The sequence below is a fragment of the Vulpes vulpes genome, chromosome 3, assembly GCF_048418805.1.
Source record: "Vulpes vulpes isolate BD-2025 chromosome 3, VulVul3, whole genome shotgun sequence".
Taxonomy (NCBI): domain Eukaryota; kingdom Metazoa; phylum Chordata; class Mammalia; order Carnivora; family Canidae; genus Vulpes; species Vulpes vulpes.
Genome location: NC_132782.1, coordinates 11,706,740 through 11,732,119, shown reverse-complemented (window position 1 = coordinate 11,732,119; position 25,380 = coordinate 11,706,740). Strand labels below are relative to the sequence as shown.

General features: G+C 42.2%; 1 protein-coding gene across 3 annotated transcripts in view; it reads right to left on the bottom strand.

Moving 5' to 3' along the window:
- Window positions 1-22,739: 22,739 nt before the first annotated feature.
- Window positions 22,740-25,380, bottom strand: part of CSRNP3 (cysteine and serine rich nuclear protein 3) — a 189,354-nt gene continuing 186,713 nt past the window's right edge. For 2 of the 3 annotated variants that reach the window (XM_025994290.2, XM_072751812.1), the window contains one exon: window positions 22,740-24,825. In XM_025994290.2, the coding sequence (XP_025850075.2) occupies window positions 23,734-24,825 (1,092 nt within the window). In that variant the 3' untranslated portion in view covers window positions 22,740-23,733. The remainder of the gene's footprint in view (window positions 24,826-25,380) is intronic. The other variant, XM_072751810.1, reaches the window with a different exon arrangement.

The following is a 25,380-nucleotide window of genomic DNA, read 5'->3' as shown; positions in this document are numbered from 1 at the left end:
TCACTGGGTTCCTACCTGAAGGTCTGGAGTGGACCTTCATTAGCTGGTATCTAAAGACATAATGAGCCTTATCTTGTTTTCCCTAGTGTCCTTTCTTTTTATTATATTACTTTTACCTAATTTCTCTCTCTCTCCCACCCACCATAACAAAGTTGTAGATAAAACAAACATTTAAAGAAAGGAAAGCAGCTAACATTTACAGATCACCTATTATAAGAAATGCAATACTAGATACAATATTGTTTTCAATCCTCAAAACTCTTCTATAATATTGTACTATTATCCTCATTTTCCTTAAAAAAAAAAAAAAGGGAGAGGGCCTCAGATAAGTTCACCATCTTGGACAAGTTTCTACTGATGGTGAGTGGCAGAACTAGGATTTGAATTTAGATGTATGTGACTACTGGTAAGTGCTGCTATAATGCTGTTTTCTGGGGAGTGATGTACTTTCACACCTTCTTTTCTGTCTCTGGTAGCAATAAAACAAATGCATATGATAAGCTTAAAATTATGCAAGAACTGAACATGGATTATTCACTATGCTTTATTTACCGGGGTGGGAAGAATGAAGGCATCTAAGTTTTTTTTTTTTTTTCTGATTAACTTTAAACTAGCTCACCACATTCATTGAGTTAAATTAGTTTCTAGAATGCAGAATTACTTCTGATAATTGCTATTGAATATGAGTACACTTGTGGTTTGCCAGATTTTCTTAAAAACAGAAAATAGAATAGAATAAAATAAAAAATAAAATAAATAAAATAAAATAAAATAAAAATAAAGAGGTTATTTAGGAGCTCTGCTTCTAGATGACCTAACAATCCCTCTGGAAAGTTCTTAGGTAGTTCTTTTCATATTTCACAAAAAGTATGAAACAAAGTAATGTAACTAGAAAGTGAGTGCTGTGGGTTGGATGGTCAAAGACTCTGAGAGATCTGAGTTGCAAGGAGAGAGCCATGCAATCGTCCCTCCGAACTTCTTTGGAGCTTGAAGGGTGGTTTCTCCCCTCATTTCCTGGTCCTGAGTTTGATTGCTGTGGGAGAGGGGATGCTGTAGTGGGGCTGGTGCCCTGAAACACACAAATGAATCTATGAAAAGGAGAAGGATGCCGACTAATTCCTGGCAGGTGTACTCCAAATTCGGGACTCTTACATTAATCTAAGAGACTGTGTGATCTTTACAATAAAGAAGATAAATAACTAAAAACAGGCAAAACATTTGAGAGACATTTCTCTAAAGATATATAAATGGTCAGTAAAGCATAAGAAAAGACGTTCTGCATCATTATCTATTAGGGAAGGGAAATGCGAATAAAAACCACAGTGAGATACTATTGCATGCCCAATAGAAAGGCTATAATTAAAATAAAAAAGGAAAATAACAAGTGTTGGCAAAGATATGGAGAAATTGTAATCTTTATATATTGCTGGTGAGAATAGAAAAGGTGTAGTCACAAAAACGGTGGGAAACAGTTTAGTAATAAGTCAAAAAGTGATATGTAGGTTTTCATATGATCTAACAATTCTACTGCTAGGTATATACCAAATATATTTGAAAACATATTTTCACACACCGAAAAAAAAAAAGCCTGATGCACAGATGTTTATAGCATTATTCATATCACCTAATAAGTGGAAACTACCCAAACATCTGTCAACTGATGAATGGATTTTTTAAAATGTGGTATATCCATACAGGAGACTATTATTCAATCATGACAAGAAATGGGATTCTGTTACTTATGGTTGAACCTTAAAAACATGAAGCTTAGTAAAACAAGCCAGCCGCAAAGACCTCTTATTGGATGATTTAATTTACATGGGCCAGGAAAATCCATAGAGAGAGAAAACTGATTAGTGGTTGTCAGGGGCTAGGGCATGGCTGGGAAGAAGGGAGAAATAATGGTTAAAGGATTTTTTGGGGAGAGAGAGTAGTGAAAGCATCCTGGAATGAGTGGTGATGGTTGCACAACTCTGTAAATGTATTAAAAACAACTTTAAATGGTGAAGCTTATGGTTGTGAATTATGTCTCAATAAGGAATATGCTTTAAAAAGCCTGTGTTACTCTACTGAGATGTAAATATTGAGGTTGCCATCTATAAATCAAGTAACCGAGAAGAAGTTTTTTTTGTTTTTTTTTATTTGGGTTTTTCTAGAGAGGAAGAGTGTGGGGAGAGAGGCAGAGAGTGAAGAAGAGAGAGGATCCCAGGCAGGCTCTACGCCCAGAGCAGAGCCCAACATGGGGCTCAATCTCACAACCCTGAGATCATGACCTGAGCCAAAACCAAGAGTCAGATGCTTAATGGACTGAGCACCCTAAGCACCCCAAGAATTTAATTGTTAAACAAGGAAGGTATCTATCTACACTAACAAAGCAGGTCATTCACATTTATTATTTATTACTTAAAAGTTGTTGAAATAAATTAAAGGAAATTCATAAGGAGTTAGCACTTGAAACTCGAGGCACCTGACTTGGATTACAGGTCTTTAGTCATCTATTCCTGCCTTGCTATTACTTTAGGGAGTATCAGCAAGCCCCGGGCTAATCAGATGGTCACACTGAGGAATAAATAGATGAACTGGGGATTCTTCATTCGATCTCTAAGGAGCAGTTGTATTGACACCCGAGAGGCCAGAGGTCAGTGCTCCTCTGATGGTGGCTAGCTCAGGGAGAGGCAGGCCTGAGCCTGAAGGAACCCCAGCGTCCAAGAATACAAGGACTTAGGGGAAGTATATATACTAAGGCAGTGAAACGCAAATTATATGGCTTATTCGGGGCGGGGCGGGGGAGGGAAATGTGTCTACTAGTTTGCTTTGTCCATAGGAGTAGGATAGAGGAACAGGCGGGGGAGGCTGGCCTAGATGGAGAAGGATACCTTGAACGTCAGGATAAAGTAGAAAGAACCAAACTAAGAGAGAATGCCACTTTTATCCTGGGCTTTCCCCAAGTCTGAATGAAGTTGGATAGTGTACTTCACTCTCCCTGTTCTAGGTTCCTTGTCATTACAGCTTAGAGAGGCACTGACGTCGAGTTCTATACAAAATCCTCTTTAGGTTACTGCTGTATTTCAGGGATCACTGTATTCGTTTACTATTTCTGCTCTAACAGATGACCACGAACTTAGCGGCTTAAAGCAACATACATTTATTCTTTTACAGTTCTAGAGACCAGAAGTCTAATCAGAGCAGCATTTCTTCTGGAGGCTTCAGGAGACAATCTGAGACTCTGTTTCCTTGCCCTTTTCAGCTTCTAGAGAGTCTATATTCTTTGGCTCATGGCTCCTTCCTCCATCGTCAAAGCACATCACTGCAACCGCTGGTCCCAATGTCACATCTTCTGTTTTTTGCTTTTTTTTTTTTTCCTTTGATCCTGCTGTCTCCCTCTGATTAGGGCCCTTGCTCAATGGGCCCCCAGAGATAGCCAGGATCACCTCATCTCAAGGCCTTTAACCCCATCATGTCTGCAAGGATCCTTTTGTCATTTAAGCTAATGTATTCACAGGTTACAAGAGGGACATCTTCAGAGGTCCATTATTGAGCCCATCACAGGCAGCTACTACAGTTTACTGGACTCCCTAAAATACACAGATTTCGAATGAGTCCCTTTCCAGATCTCCAGGAGTAGGGTCCAGAATATGCATTTTAAACAAGACTGTCCAAGTTTTCAGATCTCTGCTGCTGAGACAGGCATGTTGCTTAAGATTTTTGAGGATGAGTAGAGGAGTTAAATTAGTAAAACAGTATTTTAACATAAATTTGGAACTCTTTAAAATCATGTGAGAGTATAGGGGCACCTGGGTGGCTCAGTGGTTGAGCATCTATCTGCCTTTGGCTCAGGGTGTGATCCTGGGGTCCTGGGATCGAGTCCCGTGTCGGGCTCCCTGCAGGGAGTCTGCTTCTCCCTCTGCCTATGTCTCTGCCTCTCTCTGTGTGTCTCTCATGAATAAATAAATAAAATCTTAAAAGATAAAATAAAGTAAAATAAAAATAAAAATGTGAAAGTTAAGCTGTGTTGAGGGCTCTTGAATGTTTGGTGTAGGGTTGCTTTGTGTGTGTGTGTGTGTGTGTGTGTGGTAAAGGATCGTTCTGCTTAGAACTCAGATCAAAGAAAGACAAAAGGTATTGGCTTAGATGTGACAGTATGAGCAAGCCTGCTTTTTTAGTCTATGAACCACCTTAGTTATTAAACTCCTTTGCTCCTTGGGAGAACCCTGCTTCAGAATGCCTGTATTCCTATGGTGTTACCTGCCAGCTGGGAAGCCTTTTTTAAAAAATTTATTATTTAAATTCAATTAGCCAACATATAGTACATCCTTAGTTTCAGATGTAGCATTCAATGATACTTAGACGTGGATGGAACTGGCGGGTATTATGCTAAGAGAAATAAGTCAAACAGAGAAAGACGATTATCATATGGTTTCACTCATATGTGGAATATAAGAAATAGCAGAGAGCATCACAGGGGAAGAGAGGGGAAAATTGAAGAGGAAGTCACCAGAGAAGGAGAAAACCCATGAGAGACTCATATAATAATAGATAACTACAGGAAACAAACTGAGGGTTGGTGGAGGGGAGGTGGGAAAGGGGAAGGGGGAATTGGGTGATGGGCACTAAAGGCACAAAATGTGATGAGCACTAAGTGTTTTTGCATAACTGATGAGAAGCCTTTTAAGCCCTGTAGCAACCTGAACGCAGACACGCTTTACTACAGCACCCATGCACACGAAAAGGAATTCAGAACAAAGCTGGCATGTCCTTCCTTCTCCTGTCAGATAATTAATCTCTGCACTATGTTCCTTCTGGTTTTGCATGTGACAGGCTTCTGGGCCTTGAGGCTTAGAATGAAAAATTCTTCGTTTCATGGTTAGTCAAGGGTCAGAAGAAGCTTGTTTACGTGAGATGGTTTTCCCATCTTAACTTGATAGATTCCTCCAGCATGAGTCCACAGAATGAAACATATCCACCAAGATACCAAAGGGCTTTCTCCTGGAGGCAAATCCATGAAGACCTAGCAGGTGGCCCAAGAGAGCCAAGTTTCTGCCACTTACTTCCACATCTGACACATCGATTCTCAGCTCCACCCATACATTGGAATCACTTGAGGATCTGAAGTTATCCTTGGGATCTATTCCTCCTGGAGATTCTGATTTAACTGGTTTGAGAAGGATCTCTGGCGTCAGGATTGTTAATAACTCTCCAAGTAATTTAAAAAAAAAAAGAATTGGGAGTGATGTTAGACCTATTCTAACGAGATTCTAGAAGCAGAGCTTGGGCTTTGGAGATAGACAGACTTGAGGTTGAATGACTTTTGGTTCTTCCAGTTACTAGCTAGGAAGTGTTGACCTCTTACCTCTCCTGAGCTTCAACTTCCTTCTCTGTGGAATGTCTGTAATAATCCCTCCTTTATTAATTTGTTAAAAGGAATAAATGAGATTCAAATAAAGCCTCCGGCATATTAGTAAACACACAGTGACTATTATTGTCTCCCTTTTCATACAGAAAAGGATTTTTAGGCCAAAACCCCTCTGCTGTGTGTCTTTTCCAAGTAACACAGTTAACTAGCATAAAATCTGGAACTAGAACTGATGACTTCTAGTTAGGGTCTGGTTCTTTGGCAGAACCACAGTAACGTGGCTAATGTATTATTTAGAAACAGTAGCATCTTTCCCCTTAAGGGTTGCTTCTAGATGATTATTAACTGTAATGGCCCAAATCATCACGTCTCCTTTCCCTCCTCTTTCTTTAGCTGCATAATTAAATTTACGAGAGGCGGTTAGTGCAGGCCAAGGCGTACCTTATGTGGCAATAACAATAATATGCTCTAGAGCAGATAATAAACATGCGATTCCAAATGAGAGCAAGCTGCTGAGGGTGATTCCTCCCTGACTAGCCATAGGCGGCACAAGTGACCGGGCTTGAATATGATTCTGCCCTGTTCAGTACAATAGTCCTAGCCACATGCAGCTATTTCAATTAAAATTAAAAGGAATTAAATTAAAGAAATCTAAAACTTTAGTTACTCGGTTGGACTGTCTACGCTTAACGTGCTGAGTAGCCGTATATGCCCAGTGACTGTTGCATTGAACAGTTCGGATCTGGAACATTTCTACCATCGCAGAAAGCTCCATCCGTCAATGCTGTGCGAAGGGGCCCTACTTGTTTCTTTGGATTTGCCATTGCATCGAAGTTTGTGAGTCGCTCTATGAATGACTGTTACCTCCACAGCAATCACGTGAGAAAAAAAAAATGTTGGGGGCGTGATATGAAAGTAAGGTGGGAGGGAGAGTGCAGGAAGGAAGAGAAAACAGTTTGGCTTTCGAAATGGACATCTGGCGAGTGACAGTTCAAGCGAGAATGAACTGTCCCCCGGGTGAGTCAGCAGAAAGGCCCTGGCGGAGGGGCTCAGGAGGTGATTCGGCAAGGCTGGGGGTGGGACACCGGGTGACTCAGGCTCTGGCCGCCAGGGTGCCCAAGGGGCTCCAGGCCGGCTCCCGCTCCCGGCGGCTGTCGCCATGGCAACGCCCAAGCCAGGCGGGGGCCCCGCAGCCGCCCCGGGCGCCCTCGGCGCGGCCTCACTGACCCCTGCGCCCCCCCCCCCCCCCCCGCCCGGGCTCCGTTGAAGCACCATTTATTGCAATAAAAATAGGAAGACGCGGAAGGGAAACCGGCCACAAACCTGAGAGCGAATAACGATGCGAGGCCTCGTCCGCGAAACAAACGAAAATCGGTGCATTTTAACTCTGCCGCCGTCCTGGGGCTGTATTTGAAGCTCGGCTGAGACGCCCTGTCCCCTTGCTCCGCATCGAGGTAAAGGGGCCCCCCCCCCCCACCAGCGCCTGGTCCTCAAGCTCGTAGCAGGAGGCCCCTCCCGTTTTGCAATAATGCAAGTACCTTTGTTGGCAATCAGGTCGGACGGTAGGAAGTAAAATGCCCCCCTCTTTGTCCGTGTGATTGGTTTTGACCAATGCAGTGGCAGTGGGAGTGTCGTGTGTCACCTGCAGCTGGAGGTGGGAAGGGAGCCCGCCCGCAGGGGTTCGGACGGTGGAGGCCCCCGCTAGATGGACCTGCGCCTTAGGATGGTGTCCTATCCTACCCCTGCAGGAGAGACCAAGGTGTAGACCGCTGATATTTATTTATTTTTATTTTTAAAAGATTTTATTTATTCACTCATGTGAGATAGAGAGAGAGACAGGCAGAGGCAGGCCCCACGCAGGGAGCCCGACATGGGACTCGATCCCGGGTCTCCAGGATCACGCCCTGGGCCCAAGGCGGTGCTAAACCACTGGGGCTGCCCGACCACTGAGATTCAGAGGCTTGTTTGTAAACACAGCATCATCTAGAGTCTTTCAACTCATACACTGGCTATGCTCAAGTAAAAGTGAATGAAAATCAAACGGAAAGAGTGGGAAATGTGAGGACAATGAACAATTCAATGTAAACTGGATTTCAAGAATATCTTGTCTATCGGAGGATCAGCTTAAATAAAATAATTAGTTTAAGGTGTTATTATTATTATTTTTTTCTATGCCGGTATTTTTATCTCGCAAGCAAGATTTATTGGTCAAAGCAAAAAATTAGCCCTGTACTACTGACTGAATTAGTCTTCTCAGACTTCTTGAGGACAAAATGTACATAAAAATATTAGAATAGGGGGTCTCTGGGTGGCTCAGTGGTTTGGCACCCGCCTTCAGCCCAGGGCATGATCCTGGAGTCCTGGGATCGAGTCCCACCGGGGGCTCCCTGCATGGAGCCTGCTTCTCCCTGGGCCTGGGTCTCTGCCTCTCTCTCTCTCTCTATGTCTATCATAAATGAATAAATAAAATCTTTAAAAAAAATTGATGATGCCCACATGTAAAATTGTTTTTAAGAATTTTAATAAAAGGGACGCCTGGATGGCATGGTTGAGTGCCTGCCTTTGGCCTGGGGCTGACCTGGAGTCTTGGGAGTGGAGTCCCATGTGGGACTCCGTGCAGGGACCCTGCTTCTCCCTTTGACTCTCTCTCTGTGTGTCTCTCATGAATAAATAAATAAAATTAAAAATGTTTTAAATAAAATATTCCAGTTCTTATATTCAAATATATAGCCACATACAAAATCTGTTGAAAGATGAATGGATATATACTTAGTATGTTATCTGATATTTTTAATATAATTTGGGGGGGAGTCCTGGGGAACAATTTAGAAGACATATATTTTATTTTTATTATTTTATTTTATTTAAGTAGGTTCCACACCCAGCATGGAGCCTAACATGGGGCTTGAACTCATGACCCTGAGATTCAGACCCGAGCTGAAATCACAAGTCAGATGCATAACTGACTGAGCCACCTAGGTGCACCTACTTTTATTATTTTAGATAAATAGTTCAACTTTACTAGTTCATCAGGGTTTCAACATAACAGATTCTGAATGACACGGATATTTTAAAAAGCCAAATAGATTGTTAAGGTAGTAAGATTTGTCATAATTAAAGCTGTATTCCAATTTTTAAAAGTGAAATCCAAGATAGCTTCGAGCAATGGCAGCCTCTCTACTGTCTCCTCAAAAAAAGCAGCTTATTTAGATATATCGGTCCTGATGTGGGTGCGTGTGTGCGTGTGTCTGTGTGCTCGGTTTTAAAACTTAGATGTGGTATAAAATATTAAAAAATTAAAAAGCATAAAGCAATCCTGTTATTTGGTAATCACAAATCCTAACACCAAATCCTTTAAACATCCACTAAAGACAAATAAATATAGAAATCAGAAAATAATTTCTGCTGGATTTTAGAAATTCCGTGGCTGAGATTTCCCTTCGGTTACCTTGATACTCAGCAAATAAAATCTACTTTAGCAACTTTATTTTTTTTCCTTTTTAAGTGCAGGCAACTTAGAAGTGAAGTAGGATGTCTCAGGGCATGTCTTCCCACCCATCTTCAGGATCTAAGACGATCTGCCAGTTGGCCAGTAAGGGGAGCCATCGCAAAGTAATTGCAGACACATGCCACCCATTTCTCCTAGATTTCAAGTTTGTGAGGGTTTTTCTAATGTGTACCTCGTTCTTCAGTGAATTTTCTAGGTCATTGCTGACCATGCTGCCGAAACGGCAGGCCACCAGTAGTAAATGCTGCAGAGAAGCTCAGATGCTGTGCTGTTTCTTTGGAATCTCTCTCTCCCCGTGTCCCATGCTGTTAGAAAAAGCTTCTATTACACAGGATCCAGGCCAAAGGCTGTGATCTGAGTCCTGCTGCTGCTCTAATGTCTGCCCCTACTCAGGTCTCTTTATTAACTCCTCTCACCCCTCCAATAATACATGGAAATTACATGTTTCTTTCAAGTCCACCTACCCACTCCTTTCAGGAAAAGCCATTTGTTCCCAAGCACCTGGAGCTAATTCTCACTTCCTGCATCTTATCCACTGAGCCAACCCCCTGCCCTGCCGCCTCCTCCCAGACCCCCCTAGATGCCATTTTCCCCCTTCTGGAGGTCTGAGCTGGTGTGTTTTGGGACTTGCCCAAAATGAAAGAATTCAAGCGTTGAGTTTTTCCAGGTATGGTATTATTGTGTATTGTTTCATGAGGGCAAGCGTTTGAGTGTGGCAACTAGCCAAGCATAGTTGTTTCAAGAAAAGTCAATAATGCATATTACAAACATGTTTTGGTGACCAAACATAGCCTCCAAGCTATAGGTCTCCCCTAGAAAAGTGAGGCAATTATCTCAATCAGTCAAGTGAAAAGGTCTATTTATGCTTCAATTCTCTGGCTAATTCAGGCAAAAGTAAAATTTTCATCTGAATGATCTCAGTAATTGGCTTGCTGCTTTGCTTTACCAGTGAAAACTTGACAAAGAAGCACAGGCTGTTCCATACCGACAGGGTGGTGGTAATCATAGGGAACATGTGCATGGAAAACATCTATGAAGAAGTACATTAGTGGAGGTGTGGTTGAGAGATTCCAGCAAAGATAGCTCCTTAACCATAGTGCTGGTAAATACATGTATTCATTTTTTAAAATCTAAGTCCAAAACTTTACGTTGATCTCTTTTACTGTCACGTGTCTTTTCTTCTTTTTTTCATGTGATGGATATGGAGATCTACCAGCCAAATTCATATCAGGGCAAACTTATCTCGCTTTTGGGAATGACCTCAGCTGCAGAGAGATGTCTTGCTCAAAAGCATGACCTACCTGGGATACTCACATCCAATGACTGCTCATGGCAGGGACATAAAGATCTGACATTTCTGCCTCACTAGGGGACATCTCCAGTGGGCCATATCGACTTGTGAGTTGGCCTGAGGCCTTGTTAGATCCGCGTCACAGTTGAACCTGTCCCTGTGTTCAAATGCTTTTTCTCCTTGCTTCCACAGGTGTTGGTACCTAATAAATATCCTACTCTAAAAATTCCATTTTAGAGTCTGCCTCTAGAAAACCCAATCTGATATTTGGTACGAGGGATGGCCCAAAATATCAGTTGATAGCATGGAGTTTTGGAGCTGTACTTACCACTTGCCTAGTAATGTGGATTCTCTTACTGATGGTATATGGAGCATAGACATTCCCTGACCCAAAGCAGTAGGCCAACGGGGACGATAGAACAATAGAGGACAGGTGGGGACACATCAGTACTAAAAACAAGGAGGATGCAGTTATAGTGAGCAGCAGAGTTAGAGTGGCAGCCAAGGCGTCTTGACCCACAGAAAGTTATGGAAACAGTTAATAGAAACTGGTATATCTAGAGATAAAGTAGATGGGCAGCCAACCTGGGTACTTTTCAGTTATTACCAAGGTATAGCTTCCTTCCATGGGGGAAAAGCAGAAGTGGACTCATTTAACATGACCCGCTGGGGAAAACTGTGCTTGCTACCCCACAACTCCACCGGATTAAAGGTCCTGGTTCTCAGGGCAACTCTATCAGGGGGCTAAAGATTCCCATAGAACTTCAGCTCCTGCTGCTGCCTGGGCATTTGGGGCAGGGAGAAGAGAGTCACCGTCCCGGTAGAAATACTTGACCTTGATCATCAGGACGAGATAGAGCTGATATTATACGATGGGAGCAGGAAGGAATAACTACCTCGATGCCTCTTAGGTCTGGGTCTACCACCAAGTAGGCCACCGAGACTAGCAGGGGTGGCTGCTGAAGCTGCAGAGATTATAGAATTTATAGTGAAAGAGGGAGATGATGAGTATCAGTTGTGGTTCAAGACCAGCTGGAGTGGCAGGGGCTGTAATTTATTCTACTAACCAAAACCTTCTAAGTTTTCCAGAATCCTGCAAGGCCTGCTCCCTGAAATTTAAATGAAGAAGTGGGTCCCAGGGATGGAATGTGGAACACATGGGGCTGTGCCAGCTTCAATGGTTTCTCTTCATGGAAGGATTTTCCCAGCTCCTGAGAGTGTTCCTCTACTACTGAGTGCCACGGCACCCCCGGGGACTCCCTTCCTGAGGTGGACTACACCCAGAGACTGGTGGTGGCCGGCTAGAAAGGCCCATTTTCAGCCCGCCAAGGTCAGAGGAGCCATTTATGTTCTGGGCACCCCCGTGGGGGTGGCCCAGCTGGGGCTTTGTGGGGTCTGCATCAGAGCTTGCTTCCTCCCTCTTCCTGATATGCTTCCTCCCCCAGCTCCCACAAGGACTGAGCCCTAATGGAAACACGGCTTGCTCAACTCCATCTCAGCATCCGCTTCTGGGGAACACAGCCTGCAAGGCCAGCCCCGCAAGTGCTCAGTGCTCCCCATCCTACTTCTCTTTTTCGCTCTGTCCAGGTTTTTCCCACTCTCTGAAAGTTCCTTAATGTCAGGCCACCTGGTTTTGTGAAAGGCCTAGCGTATCTGTTTTCGATAACAAAAGAACTCTGCAGAGGATATTCGATTTTGTGGAATGGTAATTGCTTCTTCACCCTCTGCCATTCTGGCTTATGAAAGGTTTCACGGGAACGCTCTACTTTCAGGTAGTAGGGGAACCTGTGTTCCCTCTGAGAGAACACTCCACCCCAGTCTTACATCTACATCGAAGTTTGAGACTCCTGTTTCCTTCCATCGTTTGTTATTTTCCTGAAGTATTCCAGCATCAAGTCAATGTCCAAAATGAACACATCTTCCTTCTAACCTGCTAACGTCTGATAATGACATATGTCTTCCCTTAAATCCTTTCCCACCTACAGTATTTTAAGCTCATAATCTTGCTGTTACTCTTAATCTCTCACACCTCTGTAGGGCTTCAAATAGCTGACCGTTTTTTTGCCATAATCCCTCAGGCCCCTACCCTCACTTGTCTGGAGGGAGCCTGCCTGTCTTGTGCACGGCTGCCCCCTCATCCTCCAGCACATGCTCTAAACAGAGTAGGCCCTCAGCAATTGTTTTTTGGAAAGGATAGTGATTGCAAGAGCTCCAGAGCAGAGTTTTATGCTGGCATTCTCGTCTTCCCAAACTGTCTGTTTGCGGCGACCACTCTGATTCCGTGATGTCTTGGGGATTTCCCTATTTCCCTAAGGATAAGAGTCAGATTCCTTGGATGGGGTCCAAGCTTCTCAGAGCTTTGCAGTATCTGAATTGATTCTCCCCTGATTGCTCATTTGTTCCAAAGGCAAATCATCTGCTCTTAGCAGCGTCCCTCTGCTCAGTACAGAAAGGGGTGACTTGGTCCTGACTCAGACTCTCCTCAAGCTGACCCATAAAGTCCCCCTACCAGCTGAAACTCTTCCTCCCCTTGAATCTGACTCCTCCTCCTCTCTTTCAGCCAGCCACCTTTTCCCCACCTGAACTCCTGTAAATGCACCCTTCATTATCATATCGCAAATATATCAGCAAACATTTTCAGTGTCTACTATGTTCCAGGCACTAAGCTGGATACCAAGGATATGGAAAAGAGACACATTTTTCTGTTCTCAGGGAGTCCTGTAGAGGGAGTAGGTGCATAAATGAGGGCAGTGGAACTTGAAGGGAAATATCTGCACCGGGTATAAAACAGGTAATCCAGTTTCAGGAGAATCAGAAAGACAATGCAAAGGAAGAGACATTTGAGTTTTCTCTTGAAAAAACAAGCAGATGGTCATTAGAATTGTGCTGGTAGGACAGGGTTGTGGGGTGTGTGTTCTGGACAGAAGGGGCATGCTCCATAGAGGCGGTGAAAAATGGAGTAGCAGACTGTCCTGTGGGCGAAGGAGGACATGAAAAGCAGAGTCCGATGAGCAAAAAGGTTGGAAATGTTTGTTGCGCCCAGATCTTGGGCGATCTCGTGGGGCATTCCAAAGAATCTGGATTTTATCTTGTGGGCAGTGAGGAAGGACTATCACAGAAGATATTTTAAGTAAGCGAGCAACATGATCGAATCTGAGTTGTAGGATGTTCACACAATAGCATATTAGGATTTCACTTTCAAAAATATAAATCTAGGGGCACCTGGGTGGCTCAGCGGTTGAGCGACTGCCTTGGGCTCAGTGCATGATCTCAGGGTCCTGGGACCAAGTTCACCTTGCGCTCTCTGCAGGGAGCCTGCTTCTCCCTCTGCCTGTGGCTCTGCCTCTATCTCCACGTCTCTCATGAATAAATAAATAAATTCTTAAAAAAAAAAAATCTAGGGTCCAGAAGTGAGAAAACCAGTTGTTTGAGGACAGCGACTTGCATATAATAGGGGATGAAAAAGGATTTGTTTTCTCTTTGTTCTATTGCCAGTAAAAGGTTGCCTTAATTCAGCATTATCAGACAGGTAAGCATGTATCTGCTCTATGTGTACACAAATATTCTAAACAGCAAATCACACAGAGTCTGCTTTAAGCAAAGCAAAACAAAAATACTACTAATCAGGTGTACTACAGGATACTACTTGCAAGAGATTGGATTTGTCTTTGTCAAAACATCCTCCCAAATTTCATTTGAATAGGGAGTTCCTCTCTGGCCCTCATATTTGTTTACATATCATTTTTTGATGAAGGAGTTGAATAGTTGAAGAAGAAAAATGTTAGCAGCGGCTCCACTTAGGGATCAAGCATAATAAAGTTAACACATCTTTGAGATGATAATGTAAGAAGCCATTCACAGGAACTGGTTTCACGCGTTTCGGGACTCTGTTACACAGAGGGAGGGAGGTATTCCTGCATGTTTTGTGACAGCTCAGTATATAAGAACAAAGGATTTACACAAAATGCGAAAGAATGCAACAGTAAATACAACTTAGAAACCGGTTTTACTCTGCTGCAAACAAATGGACAAGATATTGTACAATATATAATAAAAAGTACAGCATAATACAAGTGCCACTAATAAAAGAAACTTAAGGATAAGACTTAAAAATGCTTATTTGTGATATATATATATACACACTGCAATAAAAAGCCACAATAAATACACGAATTTCCATGTCATTCATAATAAATACTGAAAATATAAATACAGAAGACTACATCTAATATGAATAAATTATTACAACATAAGGTCCAGGTTAAGTTCTGTTGAATATTATTGTAGCTTATTTTATATACCCTTTGGCATCTTTGATGTTATAACTTATACACAAGAGAAATCAATCTAGAAACTGTGTGACACACAATATGACGTTTTAGTGTAAAGTGATTGTATGTATGAACTGTTGTTTGATTTTCTTCCCTTTCAACCTTTCTGAGTGATTAAATTGAACATAACAGTAAGAAAATGTCTACTGAAATACTGTTGAAATTGAGTAAAAGTAATAACAGAGCTAAAAGATAAAACCAATCACAATGTCAAAAAAATGTTACAGTGAGTTTATATCACTAAGGTTTTAAATTACTTTTTTTTTTTGCCAGCAAAAAGGCAAACAAAAAACCAAACCAAACTAAACAAAAAACACTCTCAAAAGACTTCCCTTGTGTAAAGACCATTCCCAATGTCTGAATGGTTCAACATAGACTGAACGATAACACTCAAGTCCTTTGGATTATTTGATCTACCATTACATTCAGCTCACTCGATTTCACCAGAATTTGCAAATGCTCCAAATTTCTATGGCAGCTGGAAAGTGGAGACACAGTTGACATCTAAGACTATGATCAAGATAAAGATACTGCGAAAGGTGCCATTTGTCTATGCAACCGATTATACATATATATTTTAAATGGGGAAAATGCATTTTTGACCAATGTCAAATGACCTTTTCCTATCAAATTGATATACCCTGTGACATTGAGGGAAACACATTGAAATAACAAAGTGCCATTTTCTGCATTAACAGGCATTAACCAGTACATATGTATTAATAGTTCTATCTTAAGAGGCTATTACACCAGAAATGCAATAAACTAAAATGAAAGCAGATCAACTTTACTAAGACACAATAAAGGCTGAGGTTCTTAGGAACAGAGTTGTAATCTACAGGTTTTAAAAATTTTTTAACTATGTCTGTACTGTAAATGTCTAGCATTTATTTTACATCAAACACTTTTGAAACATGTTTCACAAACTACGCCTCAGACTTATTTCCATAGAGGTGTCTAGAGTCAATTAAAACATGGGCCAAATTATTCAACATTCTTTACATAAACATTCTATAGTTTTTTTTTTCTTAAAGCAAAAAGGGTTACTTCCCCTCGTGTTGTTTGTGGGAGACAACCACACTGAGGTGGCTGTCATTTCACAAGAGCATCCGAGTTGGGGAGATAAGCAGCCATATTTAGATTGAAAAAAATCCCATAGAGAAAGGAAACATTGATTTCAGGAGTGCTCCTCATCTTCCAGTTACTTCTGACTCTGAGTTGGAAGCAACTCTGAGCAAACAGAAAATGCTCTGAAAGCTGCAGGGGGTGCTTGGGTCAAGTGATATACTCAGAAAAAAAAAAAAAAAAGTCACCATCCTCCCAGACTCCTCCCTTCGATTTCAGGCCTTGTCAAGATGACAAATTTTTAAATCATTCTGCTGATCCCTGAGAAGGCAGGCAGCCATTGTTTAAATAACATGGGGACAAAGACTGGGATCAAATGGTGGCTGAGTAATTCTCTGGAGTCATTTTGTTCCACAGCAGACTCTCCAAAGCTAGTCACATCTTCCCCAGCAGGAGTGGAAAAGCTTGAGAGTCTCATTTTTCATTTTAGAGTAAAGAAAGATTAATGAGAAGGTACTTATTTAGAAGGAAGAAGATAGAAAATGCTCACTTTATGTAATTATAACTTCTCAGAAAACTGAGCAAATCAAGTCACTTGATCCTAACTCTGATGTCTTTCACTGGGGATCTGCAACAGTCACTTCTCTTGACATTAACTCCTGACATTACAGCAGCAGTGAACACAAACAAAAAAATAAAAATGAAAACGAAAACGAAAACCACCGTCATATTTATTGAAAGCAGGTTATGTTATTGAGCATGATCTCAATACTCACACCTTTCTACAAAGTCTGATTTCTTAGGAGACTTATGGAGTCATCAGATACAATAAGCATCAAAGAAAGGGGAAACCCAATGTCCTTTGAGTCTGCCAGGACAATGGTCCAAATCACCACAACTGTTGCCAGGTGCCTGGCCCACAAAGACTGGCCAAGATATTTTCTTATTGTGAGAAAAACCTAAGAGAGCTGGATTGTGTTGCCAAGGAAACCTCTTTCCCTAGAGATGTTAAGAATAGATGGGTATCTATCCTGTTGGGCATGCCTGAATGACAGTCCTCCCTGGAGATAGATGGATGAGCCAGATGACCTCTGGAGATCTCTTCTAGTCTCAGGACTATAAAATTTGAAGAATACACAAGAATCTCAAACTTTTCATTATTCACACACAGTTGGCCATTGTGAGTATCCTTGAAAAGATTAAACTAGTCTAAGATATCCGTTTGGCATGACTAGCGTCTAATGAATCAAGATTCAGAGCATAACCTTTGGCAGAGGACCCTATTTGATTGTGGTACAAAGGAAATAACTGTGCCAACTACTAAAATTTAAAGTCTATCAAGTTCAGATATTATTTGGGTATCGTTAAAGCATCCAAGGACCAACACTTAATTAAAAAAACCCAATAGCCTCAGGCAAATGATTTCTTAAGCTTAGATATTTAGGTTTCTCCTTTTTAGGAGAATTCAGGTTTTGATTTTATTTCCTTCCTTCCTTTTCTTTTATATTGAAATAGAATTTCAAAAAATAAATAAATTTCAAATTCCTTTGAATTTGTTTTAAAGATGGGTGGCTTTCTTTAGGGCTAAGGGGAAAAGCCTACTGACAAACATAAAAAAACTGGATAAACAAAACTGGATAAATTATGTTACAAAGTTTAACATTTTTATCTAATTTTAATAGGTTTCCTATGTAGAGACAACAACAAAACCATATTTGTAGGACACATCCCTGACAATGGGGTTTCTGGTCTTACATAGCCTGGCAGTAACACTTTATAAAGATCTCTGGTGATGAAGCTCCTAGATAATTTTTAAAGAGATATTTTCTAAATCAATTTCCTTCCAAATACTTATTTTTAAATAACTTTTAAGATATCCCCAAGCAGATAAAGATATTAGGAGAAAGCCAAAGTAGAAGAAAAGGCATACCTTATAAAACAGATATTCTAAAATTGCAATTAAAACCATTCAATCAGGCCACATAAATCACTTAGACAAAGGCAACGCTAATTTCTACCATAAATTTATCTTCTCCTAAATCCTTCAAATCAATATACATTATCTTAAAATATTGAAATGGCCTCATACATGTCACTAAAATGAAAGTTATTGAACTGACTTGATTATCACCATGGTAATGAGTAACGCGAAGAAAGGAATGTCATCATTAGCACATGAAATGCAAATATTGCCCAAAATAAATTCTTTCATATTCTCTTGAAACTTTAGTTCTGCCAACAACTTATGAGATAAAATAAAATGACACACTAAAGTTGGCTTTTCTTGACTTATAAGCAAGTGTAAAGTAGCCAATAAGAAACAGTTACCCTGTATAGTGATATATTTATCACAAGTGAAAGAAAGCAGTCAACAACATGACTTAAATCTTTGAAATTACTTCATTTTCCATGAACGTAACATGTACCTGCGTTTACTCAAATCCTAGGCTATGTGTTAATTAGGTTACAATAATTGCCTATAAAGGATGAACTGGTTTAGGCTTTGAATCTGGTTGTATTCATTCGCCTTCCTGCTTCCAATAATCCTATCTGAATCACTACTGTCAGAGATCAATACCCAAGGCATTCCATTTATTCTCCAGACAGCGCAGGGTTAGACTAACTGCAGGACAACTCACCAGGTGAAACCCAGGACATATCAAGCTTTTGAGTTTGAATTTCTGATAAGAAAGAAAATAAACCAAAACCCCCCCACCTGCACTGGTTGGTCGGAAGGGGGTCTCATAGTCTAGTTTGAAAGCTGAAAGGAGTTGAAGTAAAACTTAGAAGTGACTATTTTAAAAAGTCACATTAAATATGCAGATTTGACAGGTAAAATATTAAAGAGCTCTTTTATTTCCATATTCATCACTTTTGACAATAGTCTGTCAGTCACTTTAATATAAAATGTGTCTAAATCTTAAAAATAGTTTCTTTAGCATGTTGTAGCTCAGTGTTTTTTTATTTCTTAAAGCAAGCATCAAAAGATTTTTAGAGAGTTAGACATAATCGATGTGGATAGTGGGCAGCAGATGTGAACACCAACTGGGCTCTGAGTTTCCACATTGTCACCGCCCCTTCTAGGTTTCAGGCTGCCATTTGTGAATCTGGTTTTCCTGGTGAAAATTCTAGTCGTTCAGCTCTGCTGAAACTTTATGGTTCCCAGGAGACACTACCACTTATTACGCTTATATTCCATCCTCACTCCACCCTGACACTTCCATAATTTTAGTGGGCTCTTAAATTGCTGATATTCAGTTAAATTAAGTCAATTAGATTCTTTAATGCTACAGAAAACATCTGTTGAGCTGTGCTATTTGTGCAAAGCTGTGGTATTTGGCTTAGGCATTTAAGTTACTCGAGCACAAGTTAGCAGATCTCAGAAAGAATAATGTAATCAGAAGTTGCAAATTTGTGTTAGAACTGAGAGTGATTAAGGCTTTAAACTTTCCAAGTCCATTGTGGTAAGAATACACAGATAGTCGTGGTTTCAAGTGACAGTCAAGCCTTGCCAAAGCAAGAAGGTACTTTCCACTTAAGGTTGGTATTTTATATACTGACAACAGTAATAACAGTCTAAACTCTCTGCAAGAGAATAAGGAGCAGATGCCATTTTTAATGAGAAAGGTGAAGTCATTTTTGGAGAAATAGAAGGCTTCCTGGCACCTTTTAAAAAAGCAGTCTCTATCTGACTTCTGAGAATGTCCATCTTCCACCTGCTAATTTGGTGGCTTTTTGACCCCATCGAAAAGTGAGGTGGCCAGAATGACCTCTGTTTTCTATAGGCTACAAGGCGATGCCTTTGGAACTTGGAACTATGGTTTTGCTGATTTTTTTTTAGGCTGTTTATAAATAGAAGTAAGAGTGATTATGTCGCACATCATTGTTTTAAAGTTTCCCTGAAATGTTTCCTGGTTTATATATGAGTCAACCAGCTTTTGAAACTATCTGGTAGGAGTTTGCTAGTATAAATTTAGCATCACTTATATAGATCTAATGCTGCAGAAGCAAGTAGCTGAAAATCTCTTTTTCATTCGATTCAGTTCCTCTAGCTGAGTCTAGATTTAATTCAGAGATTTTGGATAGGGGGAGAGGGAAAAAAGAGCATCCAGTTAATCCCATTGATTTGGGAAAAGGAAGTATCTTTTTAGTTATAGTTTGCATACAATTAGACAATAATTATATCACTTTTTCTAATATCATGTTACAAAATCGCCAGTTAAAAGAATTAGAGTGAGGCTTGATTATTTCATGCTGCTCCTCTACATCATCACAATCCCTTAGAATATATAGTGTTTTATCTCTTTTTATCGCTTAGACCACTTCCTCTAATAGAGTAGGTGTTTCATAAATATTTGTTGATAGAGTTGATACTTCGTAAATTCTTAATATCAAGACCAAAGAAATATAAACTTGTGCAATATCAGAGGTTCAATCAAAGAAACAATGAGATATCAATTTATAGGCAATAAATCATGATGTATTTCCCTATTTAATGATAACCAAACCAGAATTTTGCCTAAATGACAGCTACTAGAATGTAAAAATATAAAGAACATAATCACTTACAATCTCCTTGCTTCTTGATTATTTTGTGGCCAAGGTTTCTGTATTCCATAGAGGTTTTTAAAGGAGGGGCCATATATCATTGTGAAGATCTTCCGACTCTAATAATATTAATTTCACATTTTATATGTGGCTGGCACACTGAGGAAAATAGTTTTATCACAAAGAAAAGGTTGACTTTTCAAAAGTAACCATATTATTCAGTTAACAAAAGACATGAGTTGAACACATTTTACTAATGTCTTAATAACCAATGATTAAATGATGGGGGGGGGGGGGACTTAAGTAAATCTCTTTTGTTTTTCTTTCTCCCAAAGGAAACCTAGAATGACAAAGGAAATGCAAGCTGCCCCAGCCTCTTTAATTGCAAATCAATCTGGCCTAGATTATAACTGGGAATCGAGTCCCAATAAAAAGTATAGGGTTGGTGCTAAAACAACAGAGACCAGAGCATGAAGCTTTGCCATTGACAGTGAATGATGAAAAAGCTGTGTGTCAGAAAAAGACAATAATTTGGTTAGATATACTGTGGGGGCAATACAACAGCTACAGGTCAGGTGTCACTGTGTCTCAGTATAAAGATCTTAAGTATCCCAACTGGCTGCATCTAGCTTGATCCCCATTTCAAAAAGCTCAGAAAAACTGTAGCGCTCTCCTGGCATGTGGGCAGTTTCTGTTGAATAGAAGGGCTATTAATGGGGGAAAAAAAAGTCAGATGGAACACTGTGCTCTCTTAGCTTTTCTGGGAAAGGAAGTAACAATGAAATGAATCCATCATTAATATTATTTGCAACTTTGACCCAACATTTTTAAACTATAGCTTTACAAGTTATCATCTCCTTTTCTCAACCTGATTTTTTGATCATAAAACCCAGTCAAATCCTAGGGTGGGGAAAAAACACAGTGTTCATTATTGGCCACTGCCTAAAATCTGTCATCCTCCAGTGTGTGACATGCATCGTGTTTGTGTGTGTGTGTGTGTGTGTGTGTGTGTGTTACAGTGGTGTTTTAATAGGTAATTTGTGCATATAGTTTGTGGGAGATGCTAGGGGTTAGGTTATCTATACGAAAATTTGGTCTGGAATTCATGCTTGGCAGGTTAATCCTTCTGTGCACAGTGACTTTCAACCCCAATTGCACAAATAGTGGAAAAAGCTCTGATCTTTCTGTTTGCCTGTTTCTAGGCGCAGCATCCTTTTGGAAATGAAGCTACAAAACAGAGACCTTGCCAAACAAAGAAGTAGGCGCCAACCTCCTTGTGAATGTAAAGCTGAACCAAATTAAATATCTCTCCTTTCAGAAACTGGACTGACATTCTATCCTTCAACGTCGCCCCAGCCAGAGTCGCCTCTTCCCCACTCTGCCACAGTCCGTGTTCCGAGAATATGCTGACCGCTTCACAAGTGAATACGTCGAGGGCTTGTAATGGTCCAGCCAATATGGCACATGTGATCTTTTCACATGCCTACATGGAGGAACAGAAGCCTCTTGTCATTTTTCTTTGGGCCTCTGCTCTTTAGATTGTATTGGTAAGGGAAACAATTTTGGAAATCCAGCACTAAAAAGTGTAACTTAGTAAACAATATGAGCTACACTACCTAGATCTGAGCAAAACCCCAATTGGGTTAACCCAAAGGGCTTATCATTCAAAAGTAACATCCCTGCCCTCATCACTGCGACTTCCATAAGGACAAACCCAAAGCTCCTTTAATGTTAATATTCACGGTTAGAAATTTGGCCCCGGGGAGCGGGGTAGAGACAGGGCAGGAACCAACTGCACAGTGGAAGAGCTGCCGAGTGAACATGTTTTCCCCAAATCAAGTTTTAGTAGAAACTTTTCCACTGGAGGACTTTCTCTAGATCAAACATTTTTTAGTTCAATTAAATAAAATAGTATTTTTTTAAGGAATCGAGATCTACAATATATTTATATCCATATTTCTAAACAATCTAAGTCTAAAAGACATAAAAATTAGCGATGCAGTCACTGAATAGCAAGGCATGTCCACATTTCAAAGAGGCATAAAGTGTGAAATGATGTAACAACGGAAGGTCAAAAATATGAAACGGACTCAGCGTAGTCATATCGCGTGGGGGGGGGGGGAAGAAGATAGAACATACCATTGAGTCACCTAAATTAATTTACAGGAAAACGGGATCTTAGAAGTCCTCCGAGGAACCAAGTACAGATAATCTAAAGGTGGGGAGTGCATGTTTTATTTCTATCTGTCCCCTTTGACAAGAGAACATGAGGTAATTCGAAAAGTATTCAATGCATTCTGGACTGTTCTGCTAATTGTCCCAGGCAAGAGAAATCAAAATGCTTCAGAAAAGTAAGGCCTAGTTGAGTATTTGGGTAGAGGCCCCCCCTTCAATCAATCAGCTAGTCACTAAAAGGAAATCTCCTTCTATACTCGTTTTGTAGAGATGGATTGATCACGCTGTAGAAAAGGCTGGTAGCTGAGGATGTGTCTCTTCCACGTTTCCTCTGCCTCTGCTTTTACCGAGTTAGGTCTTCAGAGTGGCGAAGGAAAAAAAAAAGGTCATTTTTCCTTCATAAAGTATCATTGGATGATTCCTCTATAGTAATTATATGAACCTTATAATAGTTACAGATTTAAAAAATTTTTTTCTTTTTTTTTCTTTTTTTTTTTTTTTTAAATTTTTCATCTCAAAGAGTTCTCAGTCCCCACCCCTCACAAGGTACCACGAAGGGGCACTAAAGTGCATTTGGATGTAGGGGAGTAGAGTTTAAAGGTGCTGTCCGAGCTAAGAACCAAGATGATGCTGTTTAAAAAAGAAAGGCAATTCCTTCTACCTCCATCTCTGGAGTCAACTGAGGGAGGGCAGTGACTGGACCCTCACCGGAGGATTGTCCTAACTCTTAACTTTAGAGAAAACTGTGTAAGGACCTGCACATATAGACTCATTTATTTGTCCAAAATAGCAAAAATAGGCCTATTTCACCCTTAAGAAAGTATTTGCAAATCTGATCAGTCATGATCATAAAAACGTGAATGGATTCCAGAGGCAATCCATGTGGGCATGCTCGGTGGTACTAACTATGCATCTTCAGCTTAAAAGAACATGCTGCTGTTCATTTTCATCAAAACGTGACTTCTAACTACCATAAATAAAATACACATGGAACGATTAAATCTTTTTTTTTTCTTACAATAGGTACTTTTACATTTAAAAAGTCACCATCATCTTCAGATTTATCGAAAATTAGGACTCTACATCTTATTATTTCCCAGTCTTAAGTTAACAATCTTGCACAGGCCCGATAATCCAAAACTTGGAGCTCTGATCTACACAGCTTGGCAGGTTTCACACAGTTTGACAGGTAGGCAACTGTGAGATAGGCTTTTTTTTTTTTTTTAATTAGCATTTTTCTATCAAAAGGGTCTGAAATCTTTTAAAATCCTCATAGAGACTGTATTTGTGCAAAGCCACCGACACGTAGCTAGAAAGGAGAGAACAAAATACAGTCTGGAAGATTCGCCGCGGTCCGGGGGGGTTCTTGGTCCTCAGCTTGCAGAACCGCGGGCCCAGGAGATGCAAGGGGGTGGGGCGCCTCGCAGGAGGGCTGGGGGGGGGGGGGGCGGGTCGGGGGCGCCTACACCGGGACCGTCTCCACCACGGGGGACGTGATGCACTCGTCGTGCAGTCTGCTCTTGTCGGCCAGACTCAAAGGCTTCTCCGCGGGGTGCTCGGGGAGGTGGCCGTCCCCGTGCAGCGGGGACACGAACCCTTCCGGGGGGGGCCCCTTCAAGTACGAGTGGAATTCCACCTGCGGGTGGCTGGGCCTGCGGTCGGGGTACAGGCTGGTGCAGGGCACGCCGCCGTCGTCGGCCGACGAGCAGCACACGATGACCGAGGGGCTGGCGGCCGGGTAGTGCGGGGGCCCGTAGGCCTCCTCGGCCTGCCGGGCGTAGTCGGCGAACTGCTCGGGCGTCATGCTGTAAGGCACCAGCGAGAGGGCCCCGGCCTTCCCGGGCTCCCGGGCGGAGTAGCCGTCGGCGGCCGGGCCGGGCGGCCCCGGGACGTGGCTGTCTATTTGGTAGTAGAGGGTGGAGGAGCTGGCGTAGAAGGACGCGCCCTTGGCCGGGCCCTCGTGCACCGCGCCGCCGTCGGAGTAGCACAGGACCGACGGCAGAGGCACGACCTCGGCGTGCGCGCCCAAGCCGTCCACGAAGCTGTCCCCCTTGTCGTCGTCGTCCTCGTCCTCCTCCTCCTCCTCATCCTCGTCCTCCTCCTCCTCCTCCTCCTCCGACTCACTGGGCGCCAGGCTCTGGGTGCTCGAGTCGGTGACTCCGCTGCAGAAGCTGCTGCCGTCCTCCTCCTCCTCCTCCTCCTCTTCCTCCTCCTCCTCTTCCTCCTCGTCCTCCTCCTCTCCTTGGCAGTCCAGCTCCTCGGCGGACTGCAGGTGCAGCACGGCGGCCTGCGGCTCGGCTTCGATCTCGAAATTGTCCGCGATGGAATACTCCACCGAGTGCGCCACGGGGCCCACGGCGCTGCCGTGCGCGCTCACCTCCGCGTGGCAGCCGTTCAGCGCCGGGATCTGCTGCTCCCGGCTCTTCTCCAGTTCAAGTTTCATTATCGTGTGCAAAAAGTGAGTCCGGACACGGATAGGATTAAATTCAATTCTACCTGCTGTGTTACTGCATCCTTCTTTAGTGCAGCCGCACGGGAAAGACATTCGGTCCACCTTGGAGGGAAGAACACAGTTAGCCCCGTGCCACGCCCCCCGGCCGACCCGGCCCGCACCGCCCCCCGCGCCCGGGATCCTGGGCTCGCCGGACCCCAGCTGCGCCACAACCAGCGACAGTCACCCCGCCAAGGAGCCCGGAGGGGAAGGGGAGCCTGCCAGCCCGAGAGTCAACCTGGCTGTAAAATCTGTACTCAGAAGAAAGAGGAGCTACGGCTGTGGGCGTGGCGTTCGAGTTCAGGGACCTCCTCCCCCGCTTTCTTCTTTCTGCGTCCTCCCCTCCCCGCCCCCCTCCATCCTGGTACTTTCCCTCCCGTCTTTTGAAAGCCTCTCCATTCCCCAAGCCCGGCTCACTTCTGCTGCACGCCAGCTCACATGCGCAGGTTTTTTTTTTTTTTTTTTTTTAGATTCTTTATTTATTCATGAGAGACACACACACAGAGAGAGAGAGAGAGAGGCAGAGACACAGGCAGAGGGACAAGCAGGCTCCGTGCAGGAGCCCCATGTGGGTCTGGATCCCAGGACCCCGGGATCACGCCCTGAGCTGAAGACAGA